The sequence below is a fragment of the Coffea eugenioides genome, chromosome 8 (assembly GCF_003713205.1).
Source record: "Coffea eugenioides isolate CCC68of chromosome 8, Ceug_1.0, whole genome shotgun sequence".
Lineage (NCBI taxonomy): Eukaryota > Viridiplantae > Streptophyta > Magnoliopsida > Gentianales > Rubiaceae > Coffea > Coffea eugenioides.
Genome location: NC_040042.1, coordinates 38085108 through 38110445, shown reverse-complemented (window position 1 = coordinate 38110445; position 25338 = coordinate 38085108). Strand labels below are relative to the sequence as shown.

General features: G+C 36.4%; 3 protein-coding genes across 3 annotated transcripts; 2 read left to right on the top strand and 1 right to left on the bottom strand.

The window, feature by feature from the left end:
- Positions 1–1158: 1158 nt before the first annotated feature.
- LOC113779297 lies at positions 1159–2954 on the bottom strand. Its single transcript, XM_027324845.1, has 2 exons — positions 1568–2954; positions 1159–1238 (listed from the first exon to the last, which is right to left on the bottom strand). Exons 1-2 carry the CDS (start codon positions 2559–2561, stop codon positions 1204–1206), a joined length of 1029 nt encoding a protein of 342 aa, XP_027180646.1. The 5' UTR covers positions 2562–2954; the 3' UTR covers positions 1159–1203.
- A 610-nt stretch (positions 2955–3564) lies between these two features.
- Positions 3565–11343, top strand: LOC113781512 (protein DDB_G0276689-like). Its single transcript, XM_027327464.1, has 11 exons — positions 3565–3647; positions 3786–3863; positions 3999–4289; positions 4471–4668; positions 4752–5237; positions 6052–6213; positions 6297–6626; positions 6710–6792; positions 6914–7018; positions 8845–9073; positions 9661–11343. The coding sequence occupies exons 1-11, from the start codon at positions 3603–3605 to the stop codon at positions 10807–10809; spliced, it is 3156 nt and encodes a 1051-aa protein (XP_027183265.1). The 5' UTR covers positions 3565–3602; the 3' UTR covers positions 10810–11343.
- A 2034-nt stretch (positions 11344–13377) lies between these two features.
- On the top strand, positions 13378–22740 carry LOC113780699 (potassium channel KAT3-like). The gene is made up of 13 exons (XM_027326479.1): positions 13378–13571; positions 14295–14510; positions 16491–16652; positions 17305–17362; positions 17676–17993; positions 18099–18338; positions 18589–18687; positions 18766–18798; positions 20224–20409; positions 20646–20723; positions 21531–21585; positions 22072–22221; positions 22581–22740. Exons 1-13 carry the CDS (start codon positions 13378–13380, stop codon positions 22682–22684), a joined length of 1893 nt encoding a protein of 630 aa, XP_027182280.1. The 3' UTR covers positions 22685–22740.
- The last annotated feature ends 2598 nt before the right edge of the window (positions 22741–25338 follow it).

Sequence of the window (25338 nt, the reverse complement as noted above, 5' to 3'; positions counted from 1 at the left end):
GGATTTAAACCAGATTTTCCCTCAGCTGCAAGATCAGGTTCAATTTCTTTACTGGCATGTTCAACTTCAAATTCAGGTTCAGGTTCACTGCTAGTATGTTCTCCTTTAGAATTTGGTGTATGGTCAGGCTTGAAAGACTTTAAGTTTAGTGTAGGACTTTGAAGATCAAGGAGAAATTCCTTATCTTCCCAAGAACTCTCCCCCTGGGGATGAGGATTGTTACTTTGAGAATAAGGTTCATTTTCAACAAATGTGACATCCATGGAGGTAAAAAATTTTTTTGAAGGAGGATGATAACACTTATATCCTTTCTTTGTGTTTGAGTATCCCACAAAAATACATTTTAAAGCTCTTGGATCAAGTTTCCCTCTTTGGTGTGCATGAACATGTACAAAAGCAATACAACCAAACACTTTTGGTGACAATGTGCAAGAGACATTAAAATCAGGGTAAAAAACAGAAAGAGCAGCAATGGGACTTTGATTATTTAGTACTTTTGAAGGTACTCTATTTATCAAATGTGCAGCAGTTAAAACAGCCTCCCCCCAAAAAGTTTTTGGAACTTTATGTTGAAACAAAATTGCTCGAGTCACATTGAGTAAATGTCTATTTTTTCGTTCAGCAATCCCATTTTGTTGGGGTGTATCTACACAAGATGACTCATGTATTATACCCTCTTTTTGGAAAAAAGATGAGAGAATTTGATTAAAATAGTCTCTTGCATTATCAGATCTTACTCTTTTAATCAGACTTCCAAATTGTGTACAAATCATTTTATGAAACATTGGAAAAATACTGCTTACTTCTGATTTTTCTTTCATAAGAAATAACCAAGTAGTTCTAGTACAATCATCAATGAATGTGACAAACCATTTTGCTCCAGAAATACTAGAAATTCTACAAGGCCCCCAAATATCAGTATGTATCAAAGAGAAAGGTCTCGTAGATCTTGTATTACTCAATGGAAATGATAGTCTATGATGTTTAGCAATTTCACATGTATCACAATGAAAACTACTAACATCTTCATTCTTGAAAAGTGAAGGAAACATGCTTTTAAGTAGAATAAAAGATGGATGACCAAGACGGAAATGATGAAGCCAAATTTCAGATTTATTATTTGAGGAGCAGGTGAGGGATAACTGATTTTTGTTCTTCTTGTTGCCACTCATCTCCTCAAGGTAATAAAGCCCATCATTCACCTTAGCAAGTCCAATCGTCCTCCCCGTAACCAAATCCTGAAAAACACAGTGAGTAGTATAGAAAATTACTCTACAGTTCAGATCTTTGGTAATTTGATGGATGGATATGAGATTGGAGGACAATTTTGGGACATGCAACACATTATTTAGGGACAAAGAATTTGATAGATTTACTGTCCCTTGGCCAGCAACAGTTATAGGAGATCCATCCGCAACAGTAATTTTTCTATTTCCAGGACATGGGTTGTATGTTCTAAATCTGATTGGGCTGTGAGTCATATGATCAGTAGCTCCTGAGTCGATGACCCAAGAGCCTAGAGAAGACATGCTTGAGGCACTTAAAGCATAAGAGTTAAGGTACTTACCTGATTGAGCCAATGAACACGTACTAGAGGACTTTTCAAGGGAATTTAGGAGGTTTCTTAGCTTTTCGATTTCTTCTTTCTTGAATTCTCCCATACCACCCTGGTTGGATTTTTCTTGTGTTTGGTCTTCTCCAGCAGTTAAGTGGGCTTTTCGCCCTTTGAATCCTCCTTTACGACTAAGGACTTGTTCCTTCCCATGGAGTTTGAAGCAATCATCTCGCGTATGGCTTGATTTTTTGCAGTACGTGCACCAAATTGTGTCTTTATTTGACTTTGTAGAAATCATTGCAGAGCCTTCTAATGTTTTAGGCTCTAACATGACTTCTCGCCTGTTCTCTTCAGCTCGAATCAATGATATTGTCTCATTCAGAGATGATAATCTTTCCTTCCCCAATATCTGGATTCTGACCTGATCAAATTCCACATTCAGACCTGCAAGGAAGTCATAAACTCTATCCTTTTCGATAAAGCTTTTCAAGGTGGCTGCATCTTCACTACACACCATCTGAACACACCGATATTGGTCCAGTTCCTGCCATAGATTTTGCAGAAGGTTGGCATATTGAGTAACAGAAAGGTTGCCCTGTTTAGTGGCTGAGATCTTTGTTTTGATCTCATAGATTAGGGCAGCATCTCCTGCCTTTGAATAGGTCTGTCGAATAGTAGTCCATATATCTTGAGCTGTTGGTAGGAACATGCAAGTATCGCTTATTTCAGGTAACATGGAATTCCACAGCCATGACATGACCATAGAATCCTCTTCATCCCAAGCAGCGAATTTAGGATCTCCCTTTTTCGGTCCAGTTCCAAGCAAGTGGCTGATTTTGCCCTTTCCTTTGAGAAATGTTTGAACAAATTGTGACCACTTCAAATAGTTTTTCCCGTTGAGCCTGTAGGCTGCCTGGATACTCTGCAAATCCCCTGTTTGTGGAATATTTGAGGTCTCCTCTGATTTGGTATTGGAGTGGATTTCTGATGTTTCAGTTTCAGACATGGTGGAGGTTTCAAAGAAAAATTGGCAATGAAGGCCTAATGGAAAAAATCAGCAATGAAGGCTGGAAATTGCACTTGGCAATAAGACTTGAAAAAAAAGGAAAGTTCTCAGCAATGAAGGCTGACAAGAAGAGGTCCCAAGAGCAAAAGCTCTGATACCATGAACAAAAAGAAGAACTGAATTGTTCTGTCATATCTTTTGTTCCAGACTCTGTACAACATTTATACAAGTGGAATTTGACTTTTGTCAATTCCATGAAATCTGTAATTTCCTAAAAATTAGGAGCTAATTTATTCTATCCTAAAATACATTAGGAGTAAATTATTCTATCCTAAAATAGAGCAGAAATCATGGGATATAGCAGAAATCATGGGATATACATAGAAAAAGATATTCTAGATCTCAACAGAGTGACTAGAGACTTATCCATGGCATTTTTTATTGTCATTTATGGGACCTTTCTAGGATTATTTTGTTAATTTGCTGTTTGAATTGAATGTAATGAGGTCAAATTAAGTTATGCGCATCTGTTACGTAACCACAGAGATCTGGCAGCAGCAGTAATCTTCTGGAGATTTGTTATGATCCATTCTTGAACAACCTCTAAGTACTGAAGAATTTAAATTCTCATTTCCTTACCTTTCCACCTTCAATACTAAGTCGAATTTCACAGGGATAATTGATTAGGAGAATGGTTGTTTGTTTATCACTCATTTTGGTTGCTCTTCCAAATTTTGACACTTTTCTAATCGTTCCCAACCCCAAACTCCAAGCCCACAAATCCCATCCCAAAAAAAAAAAAAAATCCATATGAGGACAGTGCAAAAGAGAAAAGAAAAAGAATAAAAGATAAGAGGAAAGAAAAATTGAAAGGAAATTGAAAGTTACAGGTTAAATGTTTAGTTTTCTTTTTCCTTTTGAAAAGGTAAAACTTTGATGGACCTCTAAATTATTTGAATAGGTCTTTCATGGATTTGACGTGCTTCTTTTTGCAGATATTTGCGCAGATGGGAGCTGGATGCTGCATTGGATGTTCTCACCATGTGCAACTGTCATTTGCTAGACAGTGATCCTGTTAAAAAGGAGGTAACAATACTGAATTTTTTTAATGAGCTTCACCTAGTAATCCTTGGCACCCTAGACTGGATTGACCTGTGCATGCATTTTGTACTATTGTGGGTGTTAGTAACAACTTTGCATTGTTTCGCAACTCACTACTGTTAGGTTGTTCAAATGAGAGGAGCTCTTCTGAGGTACAATCGCATACTTTGTGCCGATGATCACTATAGCAGCTGGCAAGAGGTCATAACTAATTCCTTTTGAACTTTTGGGATGTAAATAAGGGATGTGCAAAAACCTTTTTTTTTTTAATTTGCGAGCTGTTTTCATGTTTCACATCTTATCTTTCCTGCTTGCGCTATATAATGGTTTTTTCAGGTTGAGGCAGTGTGTAAGGAAGATCCTGAAGGTCTTGCTCTTAGGCTAGCCGAGAAAGGAGCTGTATCTCCTGCTTTAGAAGTGGCTGAAAGTGCAGCCCTTTCCATTGAACTCCGGAGAGAATTGCAGGGTCGTCAACTTGTGAAGCTTCTCACTGCAGATCCTTTAAATGGTGGAGGTCCAGCAGAAGCTTCTCGTTTCCTTTCTTCCCTACGTGACACTGATGATGCTCTTCCTGTTGCGATGAGTGCAATGCAGCTATTGCCTAACCTTCGATCAAAGCAGCTTCTTGTAAGTGATTGATATGAGAGACATCCTTCAATCTCCCCCCACCCACCACAACAAAAAAAAAACCCTCTTTGAAATGAAATTTAAAAAAAAAAAAAAAAAAAAGATGGCCAAAAGACCAAGATCATGCTTGAATTCCTAATAGTTCCTTGAGTTTTTCATGATGAGTCTTTTTGAACTCAAGGTTCACTTTTTCCTGAAAAGAAGAGACAGCAACTTGTCAGAAGCTGAGGTTTCCCGGCTTAACTTATGGGCATTAGGGCTTCGTGTCTTGGCTGCCCTGCCATTACCATGGCAGCAACGATGCTCTTCCCTGCATGAGCACCCACATCTTATTCTGGAGGTTTTGCTGATGAGGAAGCAACTGCAATCTGCTTCGCTGGTATGTAGCAGAAGTTAAATGTGTTGCTGATTAGCAGTAATAATCTGTTCCTTTTTCTAATTATGTTCATCAATTGCGTTTAGATACTCAAGGAGTTCCCTTCATTGAGAGACAACAGTGTAGTCCTTGTATATGCTGCGAAAGCTATTGCTGTTAGTATCAGTTCTCCTTTCAGGGAGCATAGAATTTCAGTTTCAGGTCCAAGAGCAAAACAAAAGACGAGAACAGGGACGCCTACTCGGTCATCCTTTACTAGCAGCCTAAGCAACTTTCAGAAAGAGGCTCGCAGAGCATTTTCTTGGACCCCACGCCATACTGGCGATAAAACAGCTCCAAAGGACAGTCATAGGAAGAGGAAGATATCTGGATTAACACATTCAGAAAGGGTAACATGGGAAGCAATGGCTGGCATACAAGAAGAACGTGTATCATTATACTCAGATGGGCAAGAGAGGCTTTCTTCTGTTTCCATCGCTGAGGAGTGGATGCTGACAGGTGATCCTATTAAGGATAAAGCTGTTCGTTTTTCCCATCATTACGAAAGTGCGCCTGATATCACTCTCTTTAAGGTTTGTATTTTTAGTGCCATCCTTTCACTTTGTTGCATAGTGCATTAGTCAACTTTATGACATTTTATTTGCTAACCCTTGGTATGTTCTACACTGTTAAATTAGTATGTAATCCATGTCTCTCATGTTTCTCAGAATAGTTGATTGAGGATTATACATTTTCAGTGTTTCAGTTTATGAACTTCAAGCTCTCACCGGTTTGATATTCTTTCTGTAATCTGTACCTGTGAACATATAAATACTCTCTTTCTGACCAAATAAGAATTCCAAAAGGGGGGGCAGTGGGGAACTACTCCAGCCACTAGTGTGTTTTGTTTGTTTCAACAAGCTTTTTCTTTGCTCAATTATAAACTTAAGGGAGAAAGAAATGGTCATGCATGAATAGATGCTTAATAAGAAATGATAGCTATAAATGTATCTATCAGCAATTGCTTAATAAGTGCGGAAAAAATTGTCACCACTTGTGAGAGCTGAAGCCATATGGAGATGGGTTCTTTTATTCTACAAGGCCCTGGAAAATGTTTTTGACTGTCACAGCTGTAATTTTTTTCCCGTGTCACTTGGTTTGTCAATGTTCCCAAACGAATTTCTGTTGATTGTGTCCATTCATTAAGAGTAATAAGGCATTTTGAAGCTCTCTCTCTCTCTCTCTCTCTCTCTCAGCTGTGTACATTACATTAATCTGGAATTGTATCATGTCCATATTTGATTTTTATGCCTAGTTGACACACTGATATATAATGCTTTAATTTTGTTCTACTAAAGAGTCTGCTGTTGTTCATCTCTCATTTTTTCTTTTGTTTGGTGTTTCAAGGCATTACTATCATTGTGTTCAGATGAGAGTGTAGCAGGCAAAGGTGCTTTAGACTTGTGCATTAATCAAATGCGGAATGTGTTAAGCTCCCACCAGTTGCCTGAGAATGCATCTATGGAAACTATTGGCAGGGCATATCATGCCACAGAAACATTTGTGCAGGTGTCCTCTCAGCAAATTAATTTGGAAGTGAATATAAAGGGACTTGGAATTTATTTTGGTCTCATTTTTGCAATATCTTGCAGGGTCTACTTTTTGCTAAATCCCAGCTAAGAAAGCTCTCTGGGGGAGTTGACTTATCGAGTAACTCAGAAAGAGTTAAGGATACAGATGATGCATCCTCAGATGCTGGCAGCTCCAGTGTGGGTAGTCAGTCTACAGATGAGCTGTCTGAAGTACTGATGCAAGTAGAAACTTGGCTGGGACGTGCTGAATTGCTTCAAAGCCTTTTGGGATCTGGCATAGCAGCCTCGCTTGATGATATTGCTGATAAAGAGTCTTCATCACGTCTTAGGGATCGACTCATCACGGAGGAACGATACAGCATGGCAGTCTATACTTGCAAGAAGTGCAAAGTAGCTATCATGCAATCTTCCTTTTTCCCTATCTATTGTCTTTTTTATTTCCTAATTGGTTCTTCTGTATTATATGTTTTCAGATTGATGCTTTCCCAGTCTGGAATTCCTGGGGCCATGCTCTAATCCGCATGGAGCATTATGCCCAAGCCCGTGTGAAATATAAGTATGTGATGTTTGGAATTTTCATAGACCCTGTGGTTCATTTTATGTGTGTGTGTGTCAACCTTTACCTTTATAAATAGCGATGTACCTTCTGTTGTTGTTTGATGCTTGCTGATGTCCAGGCAAGCTCTTGCACTGCATAAGGGTGATCCTGCAGCTGTGGTTCTGGAGATCATTAACACAATTGAAGGAGGTCCACCGGTTGACGTTTCATCTGTTCGGTCAATGTAAGATTTCAAGAGATATTTAGTTCACAAATATTCTGGAACAAATATGTTATATCTTGTTTCTGTTTCTTTATATTACATATTTTCTCCTTTTGATAGGCAGTAATCATGTAATTCTCCTATGCTGGTCATTACTTTACTGTGCATGTTTATGACATTCTCCTATGCTGGTCATTCTCCTTTCGATTGGTAGCAACCATGTAGGAACTTCTTACAACTGCTGTACATGTTTATGAGATCTCTTGATGATGGTGGCTACACTCATATCTAATATCTCTGGTCAAAATACAATGTAACCTTGACTTCTGCTAAGAGTGTCAGATATTCTTTACTTAATCTGAAGATCATATTAAGCACCTTTACAAACTGACCTCTATTTCAATTACAACCAACACGTGTGTCTACTGTTGTGTTTATTGGAAAGCTGGGCATGGGTCTTGGAGGCAGGAATGTGCGCTTTTTCAAGAATAATTTTAGCCAGAATGTGTTGCTGCTAGGGATAGAAGGGTTGTCTCCTGAAGGGAAGTTATTTAACAGGATCGGAGGAGTGCTTTGTTTTAAATAGGGATGATAAATACATGATTGTGTGGTTGGTGTGTGAAGCAGGAACTGGTTAAGCTGATTTGGATGTGGATTCGGTGCAGGCTAGGGGGTAAAGGATGATGGGGAGGATGGGTCAGGGACTTGTTTATTTATGAGGGGAATTGTGAGATGTGACAGAAATCTCACAGATCTGGCATAGAAATACCTTGTGCTACATGGAGGGGAATGGTTTATCTATCTGCTTGTGTTTCTCAGAGAGAGAGAGAGAGAGACTCTTTTGTCTTTTTCTTTGTGAAAAAATGATCTTTCAGATGACATGCTGGTAAAGTAAGAGCTTTTCTGATCATTTTGCTGGGGTTAGCTGATAGAAGGAAAGTCTAAGCAATTGCAGTGTTAAGAGAGGAAGAAGACCCATGTTTTGAGGCCTGTTGTCAGAGAGAAAGATACCTATGCATTTCAGCTATATGAGAAGACATTTGTTTCAAGTATAAATTTACTGGTTTGTGGGGTGATATCTCTACCTTGTGGCCTCACACACTACTTTATGTAAGGTTTTAGGCTAAATGAACTATGGTGCTAATCATGAACTTATAGACTTATGTTGGATAAAATAACCTTGAGCTTTAATTAATAATATCAGAGAATCAAGACGGTAGTGCTAGATGTTCCCTAGATGCACAATTAGTGGTGGCCAATTGAATTGGTACATGCGCAAGTGGAGAATGGTCCTTCAAAAGAATAACAAAGACACAAAATGAATGAAGTACTAGAAGTCCTTATTTAATTGCTACATTCGAGTATTCTTAGTGATTTTTCATGGAATTATTTTTAGTGGCTGAACACTAATATACTGTAAATTGTACCTTGCCTACTAAAGTTTCTCCTCTTCCTTTTCTTCGTTGGACCTGAGTTGTGATGTCAGCTTCTTAGTCCAACGAAAGTTCATACCTGGCATCTATGCATTGTGCTTAGCATTTGATGTCCGTGCACTGACTGCAAACTATTATTCTTCTTTACAAGGGTTTGTAGGTCAACAAACTTGTAATTGTTGGGGTAAATACATTGTATTTTCACTTTTCTTTTGTTGGGACTTTCAAGACTGCTTGGAGGAAAGCCGGTGGTCTGAAAATATTTGTAAAATGCTTTGTGATTGTCGATGTCATATAACTGCATTAATCTGGTACTTGAAACTGCTAGATTCTCTTTGATCCCAGTTGATAAACCGATAGAGCGAACAGATTAATTTGCTAATTTGTATCCTTTCATCAAATTACGTGATGCAGGTATGAACATTTGGCACGAAGTGCACCAGCGATCTTAGATGATTCTCTTTCAGCTGATTCCTATCTCAATGTCTTGTACATGCCATCAACATTTCCACGTTCAGAGAGATCTAGGCGATCACAAGAAGCTGCAAATGATAGTTCAACAAACAACTTGGACCTTGAAGATGGGCCTCGTAGTAATCTTGACAGTATTAGATACCTTGAATGTGTTAACTACTTGCAGGAAGTAAGCATTGATTTACCATCAGCTTGATTTGATTTAAACTGGCCAATTGTTTCTGAACTGCACCTCTCACACCCCCTCCCCCAGGCCCCAAACACCAATAAAAAGAAAAGAAAAAGAAAACTAAATGCATCATTTTCTTGATTTGGATTTTTTTCATCCAAAAAACCGTTTTTCCATAGTTTGAAGTTATTGTTGCTGGCTTAAGTTGAATATTGGTTTTCTCCCGCAAAAATTTAGTCCATGCACTTACAGTTTGAGGATTCTTTCCAATCTCCAGTTACACTTTTATCTTGATTTATAGTAAATATTGACCTTCAGAGCAATTTCCTTTTGGTTGGTATTTTCAATGTATTAGATGGTTGGGCAAATGCACCAAACATATGGCATACATGAATTTAATCCTAGGTTTAATAGCACAACTGAAGGAGGATATAGAAAACTTCAAAGGACCACAATATGTTGGTACTTTGATGTATATTAGAGACTTTTTCATGCTTATGGTTAATAAAGTTACTCGTGGTGATCTTTCTCACACTTTGTACTCTTATATTGTAATGGCCCCTAATCTTTGGATTTTTGAAATGCAGTATGGCCACCAACATTTGCTTGGTTTCATGTTTAAGCATGGCCATTACAAGGATGCTTGCTGCTTGTTTTTCCCTTTGAATTCTGTTCCTTCACCACCACAGCCATCCTCACTTGGAATTGTTACATCTTCTTCTTCCCCTCAAAGACCAGATGTTTTGGCCACTGATTATGGGACCCTTGATGATTTATGTGGTTTTTGCATTGGATTTAATGCCATGCCTGTTTTGGAGGAAATAATATCGACGAGAGTTTCTACTGCTGCATCACAAGATGACTCAGTGAAACAGCACACTGCTGCAGCACTTGCCCGTATTTGTCTTTACTGTGAAACTCATAAACATTTTAATTATCTTTACAAGTTTCAGGTGATCAAGAAGGATCATGTGGCTGCTGGTCTTTGTTGTATTCAGTTGTTTATGAACTCCTCCTCACAAGAGGAAGCTATAAAGCACTTGGAACATGCCAAGATGCACTTTGATGAAGGGTTATCAGCTAGATACAAATCAGTTGATTCTACTAAAGTTGTTACCAAGGGGATTCGAGGCAAAAGTGCTTCTGAGAAGCTCTCTGAAGAGGGGCTTGTCAAGTTTTCTGCTCGGGTTGCAATTCAGGTCGATGTAGTCAGATGCTTCAATGCAGAGGGACCGCAATGGAAGTACTCTCTTTTCGGGAATCCAAATGATACCGAAACTTTTAGGAGAAGGTCTGAAATTGCAGAGTCTCTGGCTGAGAAGAATTTTGACTTGGCTTTTCAGGTGATTTATGAGGTTAATCTTCCAGCTGTGGACATATACGCTGCCGTTGCTGCTTCACTTGCAGAGAGGAAGAAGGGAGGTCAATTAACGGAATTCTTCAGAAACATTAAAGGTACAATAGATGATGACGATTGGGATCAGGTGTTAGGGGCTGCAATAAATGTGTACGCTAACAGACACAAAGAGCGTCCTGATCGACTCATTGACATGTTGACTAGCAGCCACAGAAAGGTGCTAGCGTGCGTGGTTTGTGGGAGGCTTAAAAGTGCCTTCCAGATTGCCTCTAAGAGCGGGAGTGTAGCAGATGTTCAATATGTAGCACATCAGGCATTACATGCAAATGCACTTCCTGTGCTTGATATGTGCAAGCAATGGTTGGCTCGGTACATGTGATTGAATACTTTTCATGGTAAAAAGTTACAGGGGTAAAGTGCCATCTGGTATGCCACTCAGCAGGGTAGAGATTGAGTTCAATGATATTAAATATTCATCGTAAAAATGCAGAGATGGATAATTGGGCATTTGGTGTCATTGTTTATTTGGTAAATTGCCTCTCACGCTACATTCAGTACCCTAGGAGGACGCAAAATTTTTTGTCAAAGCAAAGATTTGAACAACAGGGTTGATCCATGGAGTTTCTCAAATGAGATTTGATGCAAATCAGTACAGGGATCAGTTTGTTTCTCCAGGGATACGTGTCCCATTTTTTGTTATGTTGTACAGTAGGAAGAGCAATGCATATGAGCTGTGCACATAAAGATAGTAGTAGTAGCATTCAGGAACGGGGTTCCTTTTTTTACCTCTCCCCTCATTTTGTCAGGAGTTGATTTCATTTTTTGACTGAAAAATAGTTTTGTTCACAGAGATAACATCACATGTTCGTTCGTTGTAGTTTTCTAGCAGGTGATCAATTTGGTGATTTGGATACGACTTTTTTAGCAGGTGAAAACCCTAAGCCTTCCCATCCTTTCTCTCATTCTGACAGATTGCACACAGAGTTGAGAGGTTAGGAACTGCTGGTTTATAATGATGCCCTCAGTGTTGGTTTATAATTCTTCCCAATAAACTGCTGCTTCAGAGGAGATATATATGCTATCAACAACAGTTCTGGAATCAAAGTTTTGGATATACACGCTGGGAGGTCAACACAACAAAGTCATCAGAGGAGATCTGTTCTGTGCGCTAATGATAAAGAACTGACCATCTCAAAAAGCGTTAGGAAAAAAAATGAGTTGGGAGTCCCAAGATTTTTTGCAATGGGTTTTGAAATTCTTGAAAAATTTATCCTTCCAACACTCCTGCCCCCTAACGTTTGATTCAGGTTGAGGCTGACAAAGACGTGAAATATGATGCGCTTGGACGTTGGAACTATGGATAAGGATTTGGCGACTCTGTTACTATATGCAAGTTGAGTTTTAAAATTGCTTGGGGAGTAGAAGTTCTTCGAATTTTGACTTTCTTAATCCGTCTTATTTTGCTGCAATTCAACAGTTTGAATCGGGTCCATAACTGTTGAATTCAGTAAAGAGAGCATACCCAAAAAAAAAAAAAATAAACTTTTTTGAGTTCATAGATATTTGAACCTTACTAAGCATATAAAGTTAGCGGCAAAAGTTAATTTGAGCAGCTTTTTTTCTTTTTTTTGTTTGCCTTTGAGTAATTAAAATCTAAATACAAAAGTAAATGAGAACATAAAGAATATATTTAATTTTCAAAACCAGATGAAATTGTGATCGAATCCCATTAAAAGCCATGAAAAACAAATAACCAAGGGGAAGTATTCCAAACGTCCATGCTCAAAAGTCTAAACTTAGTGGAGGTTGGAAACCTAAAGGCTCAAAGTCAGAGAGGCTATTAGTAGCTTTTGGTACCACAATTAACTAAAGTGGCATGCAATTTGGAAAGCTACAGGGCAATTGATCACTTAAAAAAAATTTTCCAAGTTGTGACGTCCAATTGATAATGGACCACGCTAGCTATCTATATGTTATTACCATATCCAAAACATTTCTGACCTTTGAGAGAACATCCATTAACTGAAGACTTGCGATCCCGACAATTTGATGAATAAACAAAACCATAGGCCTCTTTTTATGTGTGAATAGTCAAACCCTATACAAAACTTCATTATCTTTAGCTACTCTAGAAAGCAAAAGGCCTGATGGAGTCCTCCATTGGGATAGAATTTTAGATTTGAAAAATTGTAGTCAATAATTGAACTATTTTTTTGACAAGCAAGATGAGTTTGGTTTTGTGTGTATCTATGTATCTATTTCTATTTCTTGCATCATCCCTAAAGTATTGCTCATGTTAACTGAAAAAATGTGTCACCTCAAGTTAGTAACTTATAAATTTCTAATATTCAGGGAAAAAATATTTAAAAAAAAAAAAAAAAAAAACTCCACTTCTAAGAGGCTATCTTCTAAGGCACTTTTTGGGTTACATGCATTAAGTACTCTTCTCAAGTTTGTGTGTGCTAAAAATTCTTTTTCACAAAGTGAGTTAAAGAACTTCATTTTGGTGAAGAGTTCAACATACATATATAAGAAGTAAGAATAAAAATAAAAATAAAAATAAAAAATCTATACTTCTTAACCATATTTTCAGGATGCTCTAACGACAAAGTTGCATAAATACAAATTTAGACACCAAAGGATACTTCAAAAGTCAAATAAATTAAGTAACAAGGCAACTATATTTGTCAATCTATATGTTACCATGCATTAATGCCGATTCACATACATATCTGTCAACTATATATGTTTCTTGATTATTTTGACAAGGCAAATTGCAATATTTTAATACACTAAACCATTCATATGTATTGACATCTTAACTTCTATATAAGATAACAATGGTGAAGCAATTATGCATAGAAACAACGAAGTTGTGTTCTTCTTCTCCTCCGCCCTTCCACCATCTTCTTCTCCCTCCCTCTGAGGATCATTGCAATAAAGAAAGATGTCGACGACCACAACAACGTTACAATCTGCGAAGTCACCGGTGCCGTTGTTGTACCGGCGACATTCAAGCGGTCAAATAAGGAACTTAGCCTCAGTGTCAAGTAGTCTGCTGCCGGCTTTTGGAACTGTCGTTGGTGAAGGATCTTTGCAGCTCAATAAATTCGTTATTGCCCCATATGACCGTAGATACCGGTGAGTTCTTTCTTTTTCCATTTTTTTCTTTTCCTTCAAACTAGTCTTCAATGTCAAAAGCAGAAGAGTTAGAGCCCGTTTGAATTGTTATTTTTTGGAGTTTTTATTGAAAAATATACCGTAGCGATTTGATATATGTGACCTAAAAAAATGATTGAGAAATGTATCATGGAAAACTTAAAAATATTTTGGAGAAAAATTGCAATCCAATAGTTTCTTGGCATGGGGATCGAATTCCTTTGAACTCAAGTGTTGTTTCTTGCTAATTATTACACAAATAAAACCATGAGCTTAATTTGTCCTATTCAAACATATTAGACATACTGAAGGACCATATAGAAAAGAAAATTACTAATTGGCATATCATGTTTACACTACCTCGATATTTTCACTTCATACAAAAAAATATATAATGAGAGCGGGTTCTGTTTGATAAAACTGAATCTGAATTCTGAATCTGAATACTGAAACAATTTTTCACTTCATACAAAAAAATATATAATGAGAGCGGGTTCTGTTTGATAAAACTGAATCTGAATTCTGAATCTGAATACTGAAACAATTAATTTGGTGAATTTTAAGCACTGAAAAGAAATCAAGTGACTAAATGTAAATGAATGATTAAGAACACCTTTTTGTTGTGTGAGAATGATTAAGAACACTAAAATCGAGTGGCAAAGGTTAAAACCATAATTTGCTAAATCTTCGATCAATTGTATATAGGTGGTGGCAAGCATTTCTTGTAGTTTTGGTGGTTTACTCAGCATGGTCATCTCCATTCGAGCTAGCGTTCAAGAAGGTGGCCACCGACTCACTGTTGCCAGTTGACTTAGTCGTTGATGCATTCTTTGGTATTGATATCGTTCTTACTTTCTTCGTGGCTTACTTGGACAAATCCACCTACTTGCTCGTTGATGATCACAAGAAAATAGCCATGAGGTACGTGTATAATATTACTGAATTTCCCTGTTTATTTTTTTTTAGAAGAATAAAAAGAAAAAAAAAACTAATGATTCAGATAAAGGCGCTGTAACTAAAAATATCAAAACTGAATCTTACTTCAGTTGGACGTTTGGGCTTTAGGGGACAACTAGGAAGGTTGATAGTTAAAATTTTGAAAAATTGCACCTTTGATAAAAGAAATTGTGTGTATTTTCACGCAGGACCTCTAGGCATATACATGCATGTCTCATACAATGAAGTCAAGTTAGAGGTAATGCCAAAGTGTTTGTAGCATAGGATAGCTCATACTTGTGTATATGAATTTCTATATCCTCAATTATAAGTCATATATATACATACATATATATATATATTATAAAATCTGGGTTTGAAGGAAAAAACATATACTACTAGAATTGTTACTCATTGGAATTGGAACAGGAAAAAGGACATTGATACTAGTCTTGGAAATTTCAAGTTTGAAGATTTTCGCTTATATGATAAGGGAAGTTTTGATTTTGTATTTTTTGTTAATGATTGTAAACTTAAAAATTTTGGCTACGCGAATATGGCGTTTTGCTGCTCCCGCAATTTATAGTTTGTTTAAACAAATGATAGTAGCAGTCCAAAAAAAGGTTCCACACATCCCACATGCATTTATTCACAATTGTTGAAAATGACATATATATATATATATATATCCATAATCTAGATTGTCTAACAATTTTTAAATAGCAAATTACTCTCAAGGTATAGTGTAGTGATTATTTTACATTATTTTTATGAAGACCTCTACACTACTGACAACAAAATTTTAAATTTATAAGAAAAAAGAAACTCTAATGTTGTTTCAAGTTGTAAAAACATAATAACGATGAACTAAGCCAAAAATAATAGACAACTCCAACCATAAAATCTAATACTTTACTCAGTCACTACCAAATAATTCATACTCACACGGCATTCTACAAAATCATTGCTATTAAGAATTTTCTCCGTTATTAGTTGTATAATAAATTAACACTAACTTAAGAGTAGAGAAAACTAATTGAATTGAAGAGACAAATTAGAGAAAGCTATAATACATAGAGGGAGAATTTCGTCTTCTAGAATATTTTATAAGTTTTTATGTCATTTTATTTTGTTTGGCTCCATTTGGATTCCTCATTTTTTGAAAAACAAGTTTTTCATATACAATACTACAGTAATATATAAACAAAAATAACTTCAAAAAAACCACATTCATACAATCCGGCTCCATTTGAATTAGTTATTTTTTAGGGTGTTTTTGAAATATTCTACTGTAACGGTATATATGAAAAAAATTTTATTGTAAATTTTTTCGTGATATATTTAGAGGTGTTTTTGGAATATATTTTGGAATAATTTTAAAGTTTAAAAATTTTTGTGATATTTTTTAAAAATTACCACCATCACCCATCACTGCTACCACCCCCTCCCTTCTCCTCCCTCTCTTTCTTCCTCCTCCTCCCTTTCTTTCCTCCCCTCCTCCCTTTCCCCACCACGCCTTACCCCTCTCCTTTTCCCCCATCTCGATCTTCCTCGAGGCCTCTGATCACAGCATCTTGACCAAATCATAGCCTCTGGTCAAGGCTAGATTTGGGAGGAAAGGGGAGGGATGGGATGTGGCGGGAAAGAGAAGAAGAAGGGGAACGGAGAAGGGGAGAAGGAAGAGAGAGGGAGAGGAAAGAGGAGAAAGAAGGGGATGGTGGCGGTGGTGGGTAGGAGTGGTGGTAATAGATGAAAGAAGAAAATTGTATAAATTTTATTTTTTGTATGTTTGTAATTGTTTTTTATATGTACCTGGAGTCTTTCTCGGAGAGTCAATATCATATGCCTTTCTTTAAATATCTAAAATATGTAAATGCATTAATAGAATTCATAATTTTTTGTTCTCACATATAAGCAATAGCTTGTATTCTTTTGGTTTTTGACTCCTCTGGATTTATTTATTAGGTATGTCAAACATTTATGGTTTCCCATGGACGTAGCTTCGACGCTGCCATTTCAGGTTATCTACCAAATCTTCACTGGAAAAAGGCATTACGGACAAGTCTTTGGGTTCCTCAACTTGCTCAGGCTATGGCGACTTAGACGTGTTAGCGAACTTTTCTCCAGGTACCATTAATATAAGCTAACAGAAGCAAAGAGTTAAAAGAAAGTAGCATCAAATCAATACCAAGGAAAGTGTTCGATCCAGGGGTCAATCAATTTTCGTCAACTCTATGCTTAGCCAGCCATTGGCGAAGTTTTTCATGGTATAGCCTAAAAAATTTGAAGAAGTACTCGCTCCATCCCACTCACTTTAATATGCTTGATTTTTTTACACAACTTAAGAAAAGTTAGTTAATTTTATTGGAAGAATAAGTCTAGCTTACTATTTTACTAAAATACCCCTATATTAAATAGAGTATGACTAATTAGCTTTTCATTAAATAAGTTAGGTTATATTCAATAACAACCTATATTAAATAGGAGCATTTTAGAGAAATTATAAATTAACTATATTTTTCAATTGAAAAGTGAGTTATAATTTGGAACAGATGAAAAATAAAAGTCTGTTACAGTAAGACGGAGGGAGTAAAATTTTATCCTTAAAATCTATAGACATTAGTCCTACATCAGGACAAAAAGTTTAACACAACATAAATTGAAAAATGTGGGCATCTAGATCTTGAAAAACATCAATAAGCATAGCAATTACACATAGAACACACTTCCATGATTAGCTATCCAATTTTAACAATTTGTGAGTTATCTTTGGTTCCAGGCTAGAGAAGGACACTCGCTTCAGCTACTTCTGGACAAGATACGCGAAACTAATATGTGTAAGCTTGTGCAACTTTTTCCAAAGATTAGCTGTCATGTAATTAGCATTAATCCAGGCTTAAGTTCAAGCTTATGCGACAAATAAAAGCACAAGTTAAACCTTTATGGAATAAGAAACTTGCTAATTACCCTCTATCTCGTTACAAACATACCTACATTTTGTTTTTACCCATCCAAAACTATTTTGTGAGTTTAAATTGATCTAAATCACGAGCGGGTGAAATTCAAATGCATATATATATACACACACTACTTTAAGCAATCAAAGGCTTGGTCTTACTCTTATGTGAATTCTCTTACTCTTGATCACAGGTGACCTTATTTGCGGTGCACTCAGCTGGTTGCTTCTACTACTGGCTGGCAACACATCATCATGTGGCAGATGATACATGGATTGGTTCTTTGATTCCTAATTTTCAAGACAGGAGTGTGTGGCTGGGATACACTTATTCCATGTATTGGTCCATCGTCACTCTCACAACTGTTGGCTATGGAGATTTGCACGCAGTGAATACAGGAGAGAAGATTTTCAACATGTTGTACATGCTTTTTAACATTGGCCTCACAGCATACCTAATTGGCAACATGACAAATCTTATTGTCCACAGTGCTGTCCGAACCTTTGCCATGGTAACAACAACTGCCTATCCCTAACCATCCATTATGATTTCACTAAGAGCATATGACCTAATAAACCCCCCAGCCAAAAACCTGCATTATGTTTCCGAATTGCAGAGGGATGCTATCAATGAGATCCTGCGATATGCAAGCAAGAATCGACTTCCAGAAAGCTTGAAAGATCAAATGCTGGCACATGTTACGCTGAAATTCAAGACCGCGGAATTACAGCAAGAAGAAGTACTAGAAGATCTGCCAAAGGCAATAAGATCTAGCATCGCCCAGCATCTTTTCCGAAAAACTGTGGAAAGTACTTACCTTTTCAAAGGAGTCTCTGAAGACTTTATTGTTCAGCTGGTAACAACAACTCCACTTGTCACAAATACTAAAATCCTATTTCCAACTCATAATGTATTGATTTCTTAGTGCAATGCATGGATTAATAAAGTTTTCATGCAAATAATAACCTACCTGCTATGTTTGGTGTGTAGATGTCCCTTGGGGGCATTACTAAGGGAAGTTCTGATATCTTAGCCTAAACATAAATTCAAACAAAGACACAAAGGAATACTTTACTCAAGTATGACCTATGGTTTTCTCGTCACAGGTCCCAGAGATGAAAGCAGAGTATTTTCCACCAAAAGTTGATATTATTATACAAAATGAAATATCAACAGATTTCTACATTATTGTATCCGGAGCTGTGGTATATTATCTCTTTAATGATGCTATATTCATGATCTGACTTGTTTGACATGCACATTCTAACTGCTGCAAGTTGCAGGACGTGATAACATACAAAAATGGCACGGAGCAGGTACTTTTCGTTTTTTGAAGTTCACAAAATCTTATCCTTTATGCCGATGAATTATAAATGATAATTGAATAACTACGAGTAGATAATAAACTTTAAAACAGCATAAGAGTGATATTATATCAAGAATAGAGAATAAGGAACAGTATATTGAAATTGAAGAGAATGTAATAAATTGTGTTTCCTTCAGTGGATTGTGATGATGCTGAGAAAACTTCAGACTATTACTGGGATTGAAATATGAAGGCATGCAGATTGTGGAGAATGCCTATTGGGAACTATGATATTCAATCATTTAATGTAGATTAAGCATAAGGTCAATTTCAACACAGAATAACGATAGATAAGAATATACAATTTTCTGTTGTCAATTAAACGCTATGCTGATACTGTAAGTTAACTAAATTGTGAAGCACTTTACCTTGAGTTTTAAATTTATTATCAGTCCTAAAGATACTTGAGAGATATCTGATCTTAAGCAACGCTTTACAAGTGTTTAACCCTAAAGTCAGGGACGTCGTGGATAACTAGTGTGTTTCGTGTATGATTATAATAGCAGCAGACAGATAGACAATGTAAAGAATGCCTGTTACTTCATTCCAGATTTCTCAGAAAGCTCTCAATTATATGAATCTCATGGGCGGAATCATGAAAATAGATGCACAGCTAAACCAACATATAAAGGCTACAGCACAAAGAAATGAGAGAGTAAAACTTGAAACATTTGGCAGCTTATGGGGATCAGAACATTTCATCACCCAAGCACTCTTCACTTAAGAGAATTATCTTCACTCAGCATCAGTACAAATTAAACATGTATACTGAACAGAAAAAAATAATAGCAGATCTGTGCCTTTTCTTGACAAATGAAAGAAGTTCAAATAAACTCTACATACCATGAATCTAGAATACCAATACTAAGAAGACTGCCAGAGTTTGTAACCAGTGGGAGTCTCATTCCAGGATAGGCATTCAGTATCATTTAGGATAATTCCTCCATGAACTGGTGTTTCTTCATCCTAGCCTTCAGCAAACTGTCCACAAAAATTGTGCATTGAAACAAAAATCAGAATTAAGAGGCTGTTCTTGAAAGTTCATCAAAAGGATATAGCAATTACTGGAAAGTAGAAAGCACCCCAGGTCTAAGTACATATCAGTGTGCTAAATATGCATTGGATAGTACCTTTAGAAACATCAGGTACATGACATCTAATTAAAAGAAATTGGTCAGGGAAATCACAGTATATGTGGGCAGACTTTCTAGGAATAAGCATCAGACTTTTGACATCAAAATGCAGCAAACCTAAAATAGGGAAGGCTAAAACAACCACCTAATATGTTTTTATTACTTTCCCTAGTCAACTAAGCTTTGTGAATTCGGATCATTATCTTTTACCTTTGACACATTTAAACTTTGAATTGTTTCAGTTCCTGTCGAAGACGGGGCCTCCTGATATGTTTGGGGAAATAGGGGTAATTTTTAATGTCCCTCAACCTTTCACAGTCAGAACTAGGAGGCTGTCTCAGGTTATACGGATCAGCCATCATAACTTCAAGCAATTGCTGCAGCCGTTTAATGAAGATGGAAAAATAATGCTCTCCAACTTCCTTCAGGTTAATTCTCCACAAGTTTTCCATCCTTTCTAATTTTTAGTGTCCTCAGACTCTCAAGTAGTTCATTGCTTTAATAAAATTCAATGCACTAGTACTTCAGCCAATTTTCTTTTGCGATAAAACTGCAGAAAATTTTCTTTATATCATTGCTTTTGACGAAGTTCATTTACTGCTTTCTAGGTTTTCATTTTTCAAAAAACATTAGTACATGTCATAAATGGCATTATCAATTTCAGCATTTGAAAGGGTTAAAAAAGGAGGAGCTGGAAGAGATACCACTGGTAACAGAATTCCTTGGAGACTTAAGAACAGAGGTATTTCTTCTTTTTGATAATGAAATCCAATGCATGTCCTGTATGTCTGTCAGGACATCTTTCTACTGTTGTTAAAATGACTTAATTCAACCATTGTGGACATTTAATCCATTGATGCTCTTGCACCGTGAAAGAAATCCCTTATTCTCAACAAAGTTCAATTTCATGAGTCAAAATTGGTTGTACATCTCATTGCATATGCATGCAACAAAACCAGGACTTACAATACAAGTGGACTTATGTTAAAGTTGATTTGCACAATGACCATTATTATTTGGGTATTAAATTTCAGAAATTAACTGATATAGAACCTGAGGTTAGACTGACATAACACCGGAGTTTTTATGCCCTGGATCAATAAAAAACCTTTAATTGATCCTATATGGGCTTTGCTCTGGTAAATGAAAAAGCTATGAGGTCAGGCTCACCCCAATAAGGAGAAATTACATGCAAGCTTTCTGCCTTCTCTACCGTTGTTTCCCCAACAAGTCAGTATAAAATGAAAAAATACCCATTTTACATGAAAATGCTACACTCCCCAATATTTTAATTGAGAAAATGAAATTCATTTCAGCACTTCAACATGCTCATCTTAAAAGTTTTGCTTGCATAAACATAAGGAATAAATGAACTTGGCAAAAGGTTTGAGCAATGAACTCACTGCATAAAACCACAAAGCAAACATGCAAACATATTTCCTTCAAACAATAAATAAAACAAGTTTTGTAAGACATCATTCTTCCACAGTCAGTTGACTTTCGAAGAAAAGGAATCAAAGCCGTATACTATAACATTTTCCTCTTGCAGGATACAGCAGCAGTGGAGGAATTAGAGCACCATGCAGCTGATGAAGAAGCAAGAAGTAATTTTGCACCTTCCTTAAGAATTACAAGAACAAAGCAAATGCACAGCACATACTTAAATGACAACTGGATGTAGATTACGCTAAATAAGCACTCCTTCAGAATTTGCAGAGAAATAGTTCTCAAAATAGAAGTTTTGATAACCATCAGTCAATTCCAGACCTCCATTGGATAAATCAGCTAACAGAATTTTTGTTATTGGCCAATACAATTACTTAACACACTCTTTCCCTTTGCTTTTCTTATGTTTGATTTGGATGTTAGTGGTAACTATCTTGCTGGTGTTTTTGTCAACTTTGAGTTCATCTGATGGTCTAAATGGAATGTTACTCTTAAGACTAGTAATCTCACTCTAGATCCTTAGTCATTGTCACTTGAAACTTAAAAAAACTTAATATCCTTGATAACACCAAAAAGGTAAATTCTAGATCTTCTATTTTATCATGTTCAACCTCTCATGATAAATTTTTTTAATCTTCTTGCAGGAACCTCGACAGCATATGCATTTTCCGAGGTGTTGCCTACAAGAATAATAATCCATGGATATCACCCTAATGAAAAACTAACTGAAGGAGAAAGTCCTGGAAAACTGATCCATCTTCCTGATACAATAGAAGATCTTCTAAGATTAGCAGGTGAGCACTCCTCCAAGAAAATATTAATACAACATGCAGAGGGACACAGATTTTTTTGGAAATAAAATTCTTGAGATTCAGCATTACGTGCAAAAATCCTCCACATTCTTGCAGCAACTAAGAAAGGTTTAAACCATTTAACCAAAAGTTCAAAGGGAGATTTCTTATTGTTGGAACAAGACAGTCCTCAACATTCTTTAAAAATTTTCTAAAATGGGGCTATAAATCCACTTCTCTTTTGTTACTATGAATACGTGTAAATATGATTTTACCTGATTAATGGTTCAAGGTCAAATTGGATAGATTAGACTCGTAAACAGAATTTTTGTGTCTTATGTAACTCTAATTCATAAGTACAGAAAAACGGTTGAGGAAACGAGGAACTGCAATTCTCATGGCAGATGGTTCTCAAGTGGAAGATTTGAACGCTTTAAGAGAAAATGACCACTTGTACATTTTATAGAGCAGCCTTGTTGAGCAGATACGACCATGCAGACCATGCAAAATCATATTTTGTTGACAAAGTTTTATTACATATCTTTAAAAAATTATTCAAGTACAAGTACTGAGAATTATTTTTAACATTGTATATCCCTACCTTCCCATATGCAGTTGTATTAGTAAGAACTTAAACCTAAGTATTTGAATAGTGCGGTCAAAATGAAACCTTAAACCCTTAGCTGATCACCTGGTTATTCAGCATGCTTATAACAGCATAGGCAGCTTTCTGATAATGCTCTTTCTCTTCATCTAAGGTTCTTTTCCTCTCAAGAGCAAAGTCCTTCAAGTTCTTTATGTCATCCATTACATCAGAAGAATTCTGATCTATTTCACTGTAGGAATTCATGTTCACAAGTTAAGCTGAAGAAAATGACGAGAACATAACAAAAAGGTACTTTGAATTGACAAACACAAAAAGCTTTTTAACCGTTTACCAATCTCACCAGTAACAAAGAAAACTAAGAAAATAAGAGTAGCACAGGAAAAAGCAAACAGGGGAGTATTATCGAAGGGTTGATTAAAAAAAGATGTAACTTACAGAAATAGCACTCATTTACTCAGTTTAAGAGAATCACCAAAGCTAAATCAAATCAACATTTGAAAAAATTACATCATTCATGTGAACCAAAGGCTTTTTAACTAGGAGTACAGTCAGCTCACTTTATCATCTTAAGCATATCCTCCATAGCAGCTTGTACCCGGTGGGAAAGATCTGCATTTTGTGTCGAATACAATCTCAGCGTTGCAGTCAGCAGAAACAGATGAACAATTTTTTTTCTTCGAAAGGATTATGTCATAAACTTCTGTCAAAAATGTAAGTGAACATAGAGCACTATTGAACAATCAATGCTCATTTTCTCCTCAATTGGACCAAGAATAATACGATTCTGTTGTAAATCTTTTACACCTTCCCAATTAAATTCTAGATACCAAAAATTAAGTACTCAGAGTACAATACTACTAGCATTTGTTAAAATGTGCTTAAAGATTGTAATAAACTGACTAAACAGATGAATGCTTTGTGAATACTAGACGTAATTGAGATTGAAACAACGTAAGAACCGTTCCAGCATCCTTAGTGACAAAAAGTCATGAATAATCCTAGATAATAATTGTTACTATATTACTTTAAAAACGCATAACGAAATTCGAAAGTTAAATTTTTGTAATTAATTTTCTTGCAGTAATGTCTGAGATTTAGCTAAATAGGCTTGTTCAAATTCCGTAGTTATAAAATTTGAATCGAGATAATGCGGATAAATTCTTCTGTCGCCTTATGATAAAAAACTAGCTGAAAAACGTAGCCGATAAAAGCACACAACTGCAAATAATTGTGGATAATTCGAGGGAAAAAATGAGAATATTCGCTGGCATTTCCTACTTGAATTTGTGAAATTAAAGTTCGAGAATATTGTACAACACGAACCGTAAAGGAAAGAGGAGAGCTGAGATTCAACGTCGGAACGTGGAAGAGCCAGCTCAGCATTCGCCGGAGATCGTGATGGTGAAGACGACGTCGCATCCGCCATTGCAGATGGGAAAACACACACACGCACAGAGCCGAGAGAGAGAGAGCTAGTAGAGGAGAAATTGCGAGAACGAATAACTAACCGCGCGCAGTTTGAATTTTCGATTTCTGTATTTATAGGCTTTCGGTATCTGGAGAGTTGATGACGTGTAAATTCTTAGTTTCTTTCAAATTTTTATGCTAGTTGAATTGGGCCGGGGGTTTCTATCGGGTTTGGTCCATTGGACTGGCCTACGAAAAGTTAATAAGGTACGAAATGGGAAAACTAATATGTAGCGCAAAACGAACTGGAGACGAAATTTTTTGAATGACTTATCTATCATGATAAGAAAATGTGGATGTCATTTGGGAATTTAATAACATAAAGATAGTAAACTGGCAGGTTTCCATTCATGATTTTGCAATTACACTAAGGGTTAATTTTCTATACACTGACAGTGTAATGTATATGTTGCCAGTTTTGAATGAATAACAATTATACAAAAGTTGAATTTAAAATTCAACTTTTACACGTGTCATAGATTAAACAGTGATATTATGTACACTGTCAGTATATAAAAAATTTATTCTTCTTTTTTTTTTGTGTATATGAAGGGTTAGGAGATCTCAATCACCATCATGGAAAGTTTTGAGTTGCAAGCTGCAGTTTGACCATCCCAAATTCCTTCTATCGCTGTGTCAATTTAGATTGAACCAGTTTAGATGAAAACCAATTTTGGTGAGTAGAAATGTTTATCATTGTGTAAAACTTTAGTTTAATGGAAGCATATTTCTCAACCTTAACCAGAGTAAGAAATGGAAAAAGCATAGCTAAAACAAAATTAAAGTTGTTGAACAAGCTGTCGTATTGAAGCTAGTCTGAAGCTGAAATCAGTCTTGAGTTTGTATGAACAAGATGGTCACAGTAGAATCAACTAGCAAGACACAATATGTGGCAAGCCACTTCGAGTGTCTTCCAGACGAGTGCCGGTAGGTGGTTCAGTCCCCTCCGATTTCTCCCGACTTATTCAGGTCCTTCCCTCCCCGTAGCATAAAAAATACAAAAAATTGTAAGTCTATCGTATCGACAAAAAAAAAAAAACAAGACA

Excerpts from the sequence above, each read along its gene's own strand:
- LOC113779297 (XM_027324845.1), bottom strand. The coding sequence starts at position 2,561 with ATGTCTGAAACTGAAACATCAGAAATCCACTCCAATACCAAATCAGAG. Across the intron at positions 1,239-1,567 it reads GTGTTCATTGGCTCAATCAG|GATTTGGTTACGGGGAGGAC; the intron begins GTAAGTACCTTA and ends TGTGTTTTTCAG.
- LOC113781512 (XM_027327464.1), top strand. The coding sequence starts at position 3,603 with ATGTGCAACTGTCATTTGCTAGACAGTGATCCTGTTAAAAAGGAG. Across the intron at positions 3,648-3,785 it reads GTGATCCTGTTAAAAAGGAG|GTTGTTCAAATGAGAGGAGC; the intron begins GTAACAATACTG and ends CACTACTGTTAG. Across the intron at positions 9,074-9,660 it reads GTGTTAACTACTTGCAGGAA|TATGGCCACCAACATTTGCT; the intron begins GTAAGCATTGAT and ends TTTGAAATGCAG.
- LOC113780699 (XM_027326479.1), top strand. The coding sequence starts at position 13,378 with ATGTCGACGACCACAACAACGTTACAATCTGCGAAGTCACCGGTGCCG. Across the intron at positions 16,653-17,304 it reads GTTAGCGAACTTTTCTCCAG|GCTAGAGAAGGACACTCGCT; the intron begins GTACCATTAATA and ends CTTTGGTTCCAG. Across the intron at positions 22,222-22,580 it reads AGATCTTCTAAGATTAGCAG|AAAAACGGTTGAGGAAACGA; the intron begins GTGAGCACTCCT and ends TCATAAGTACAG.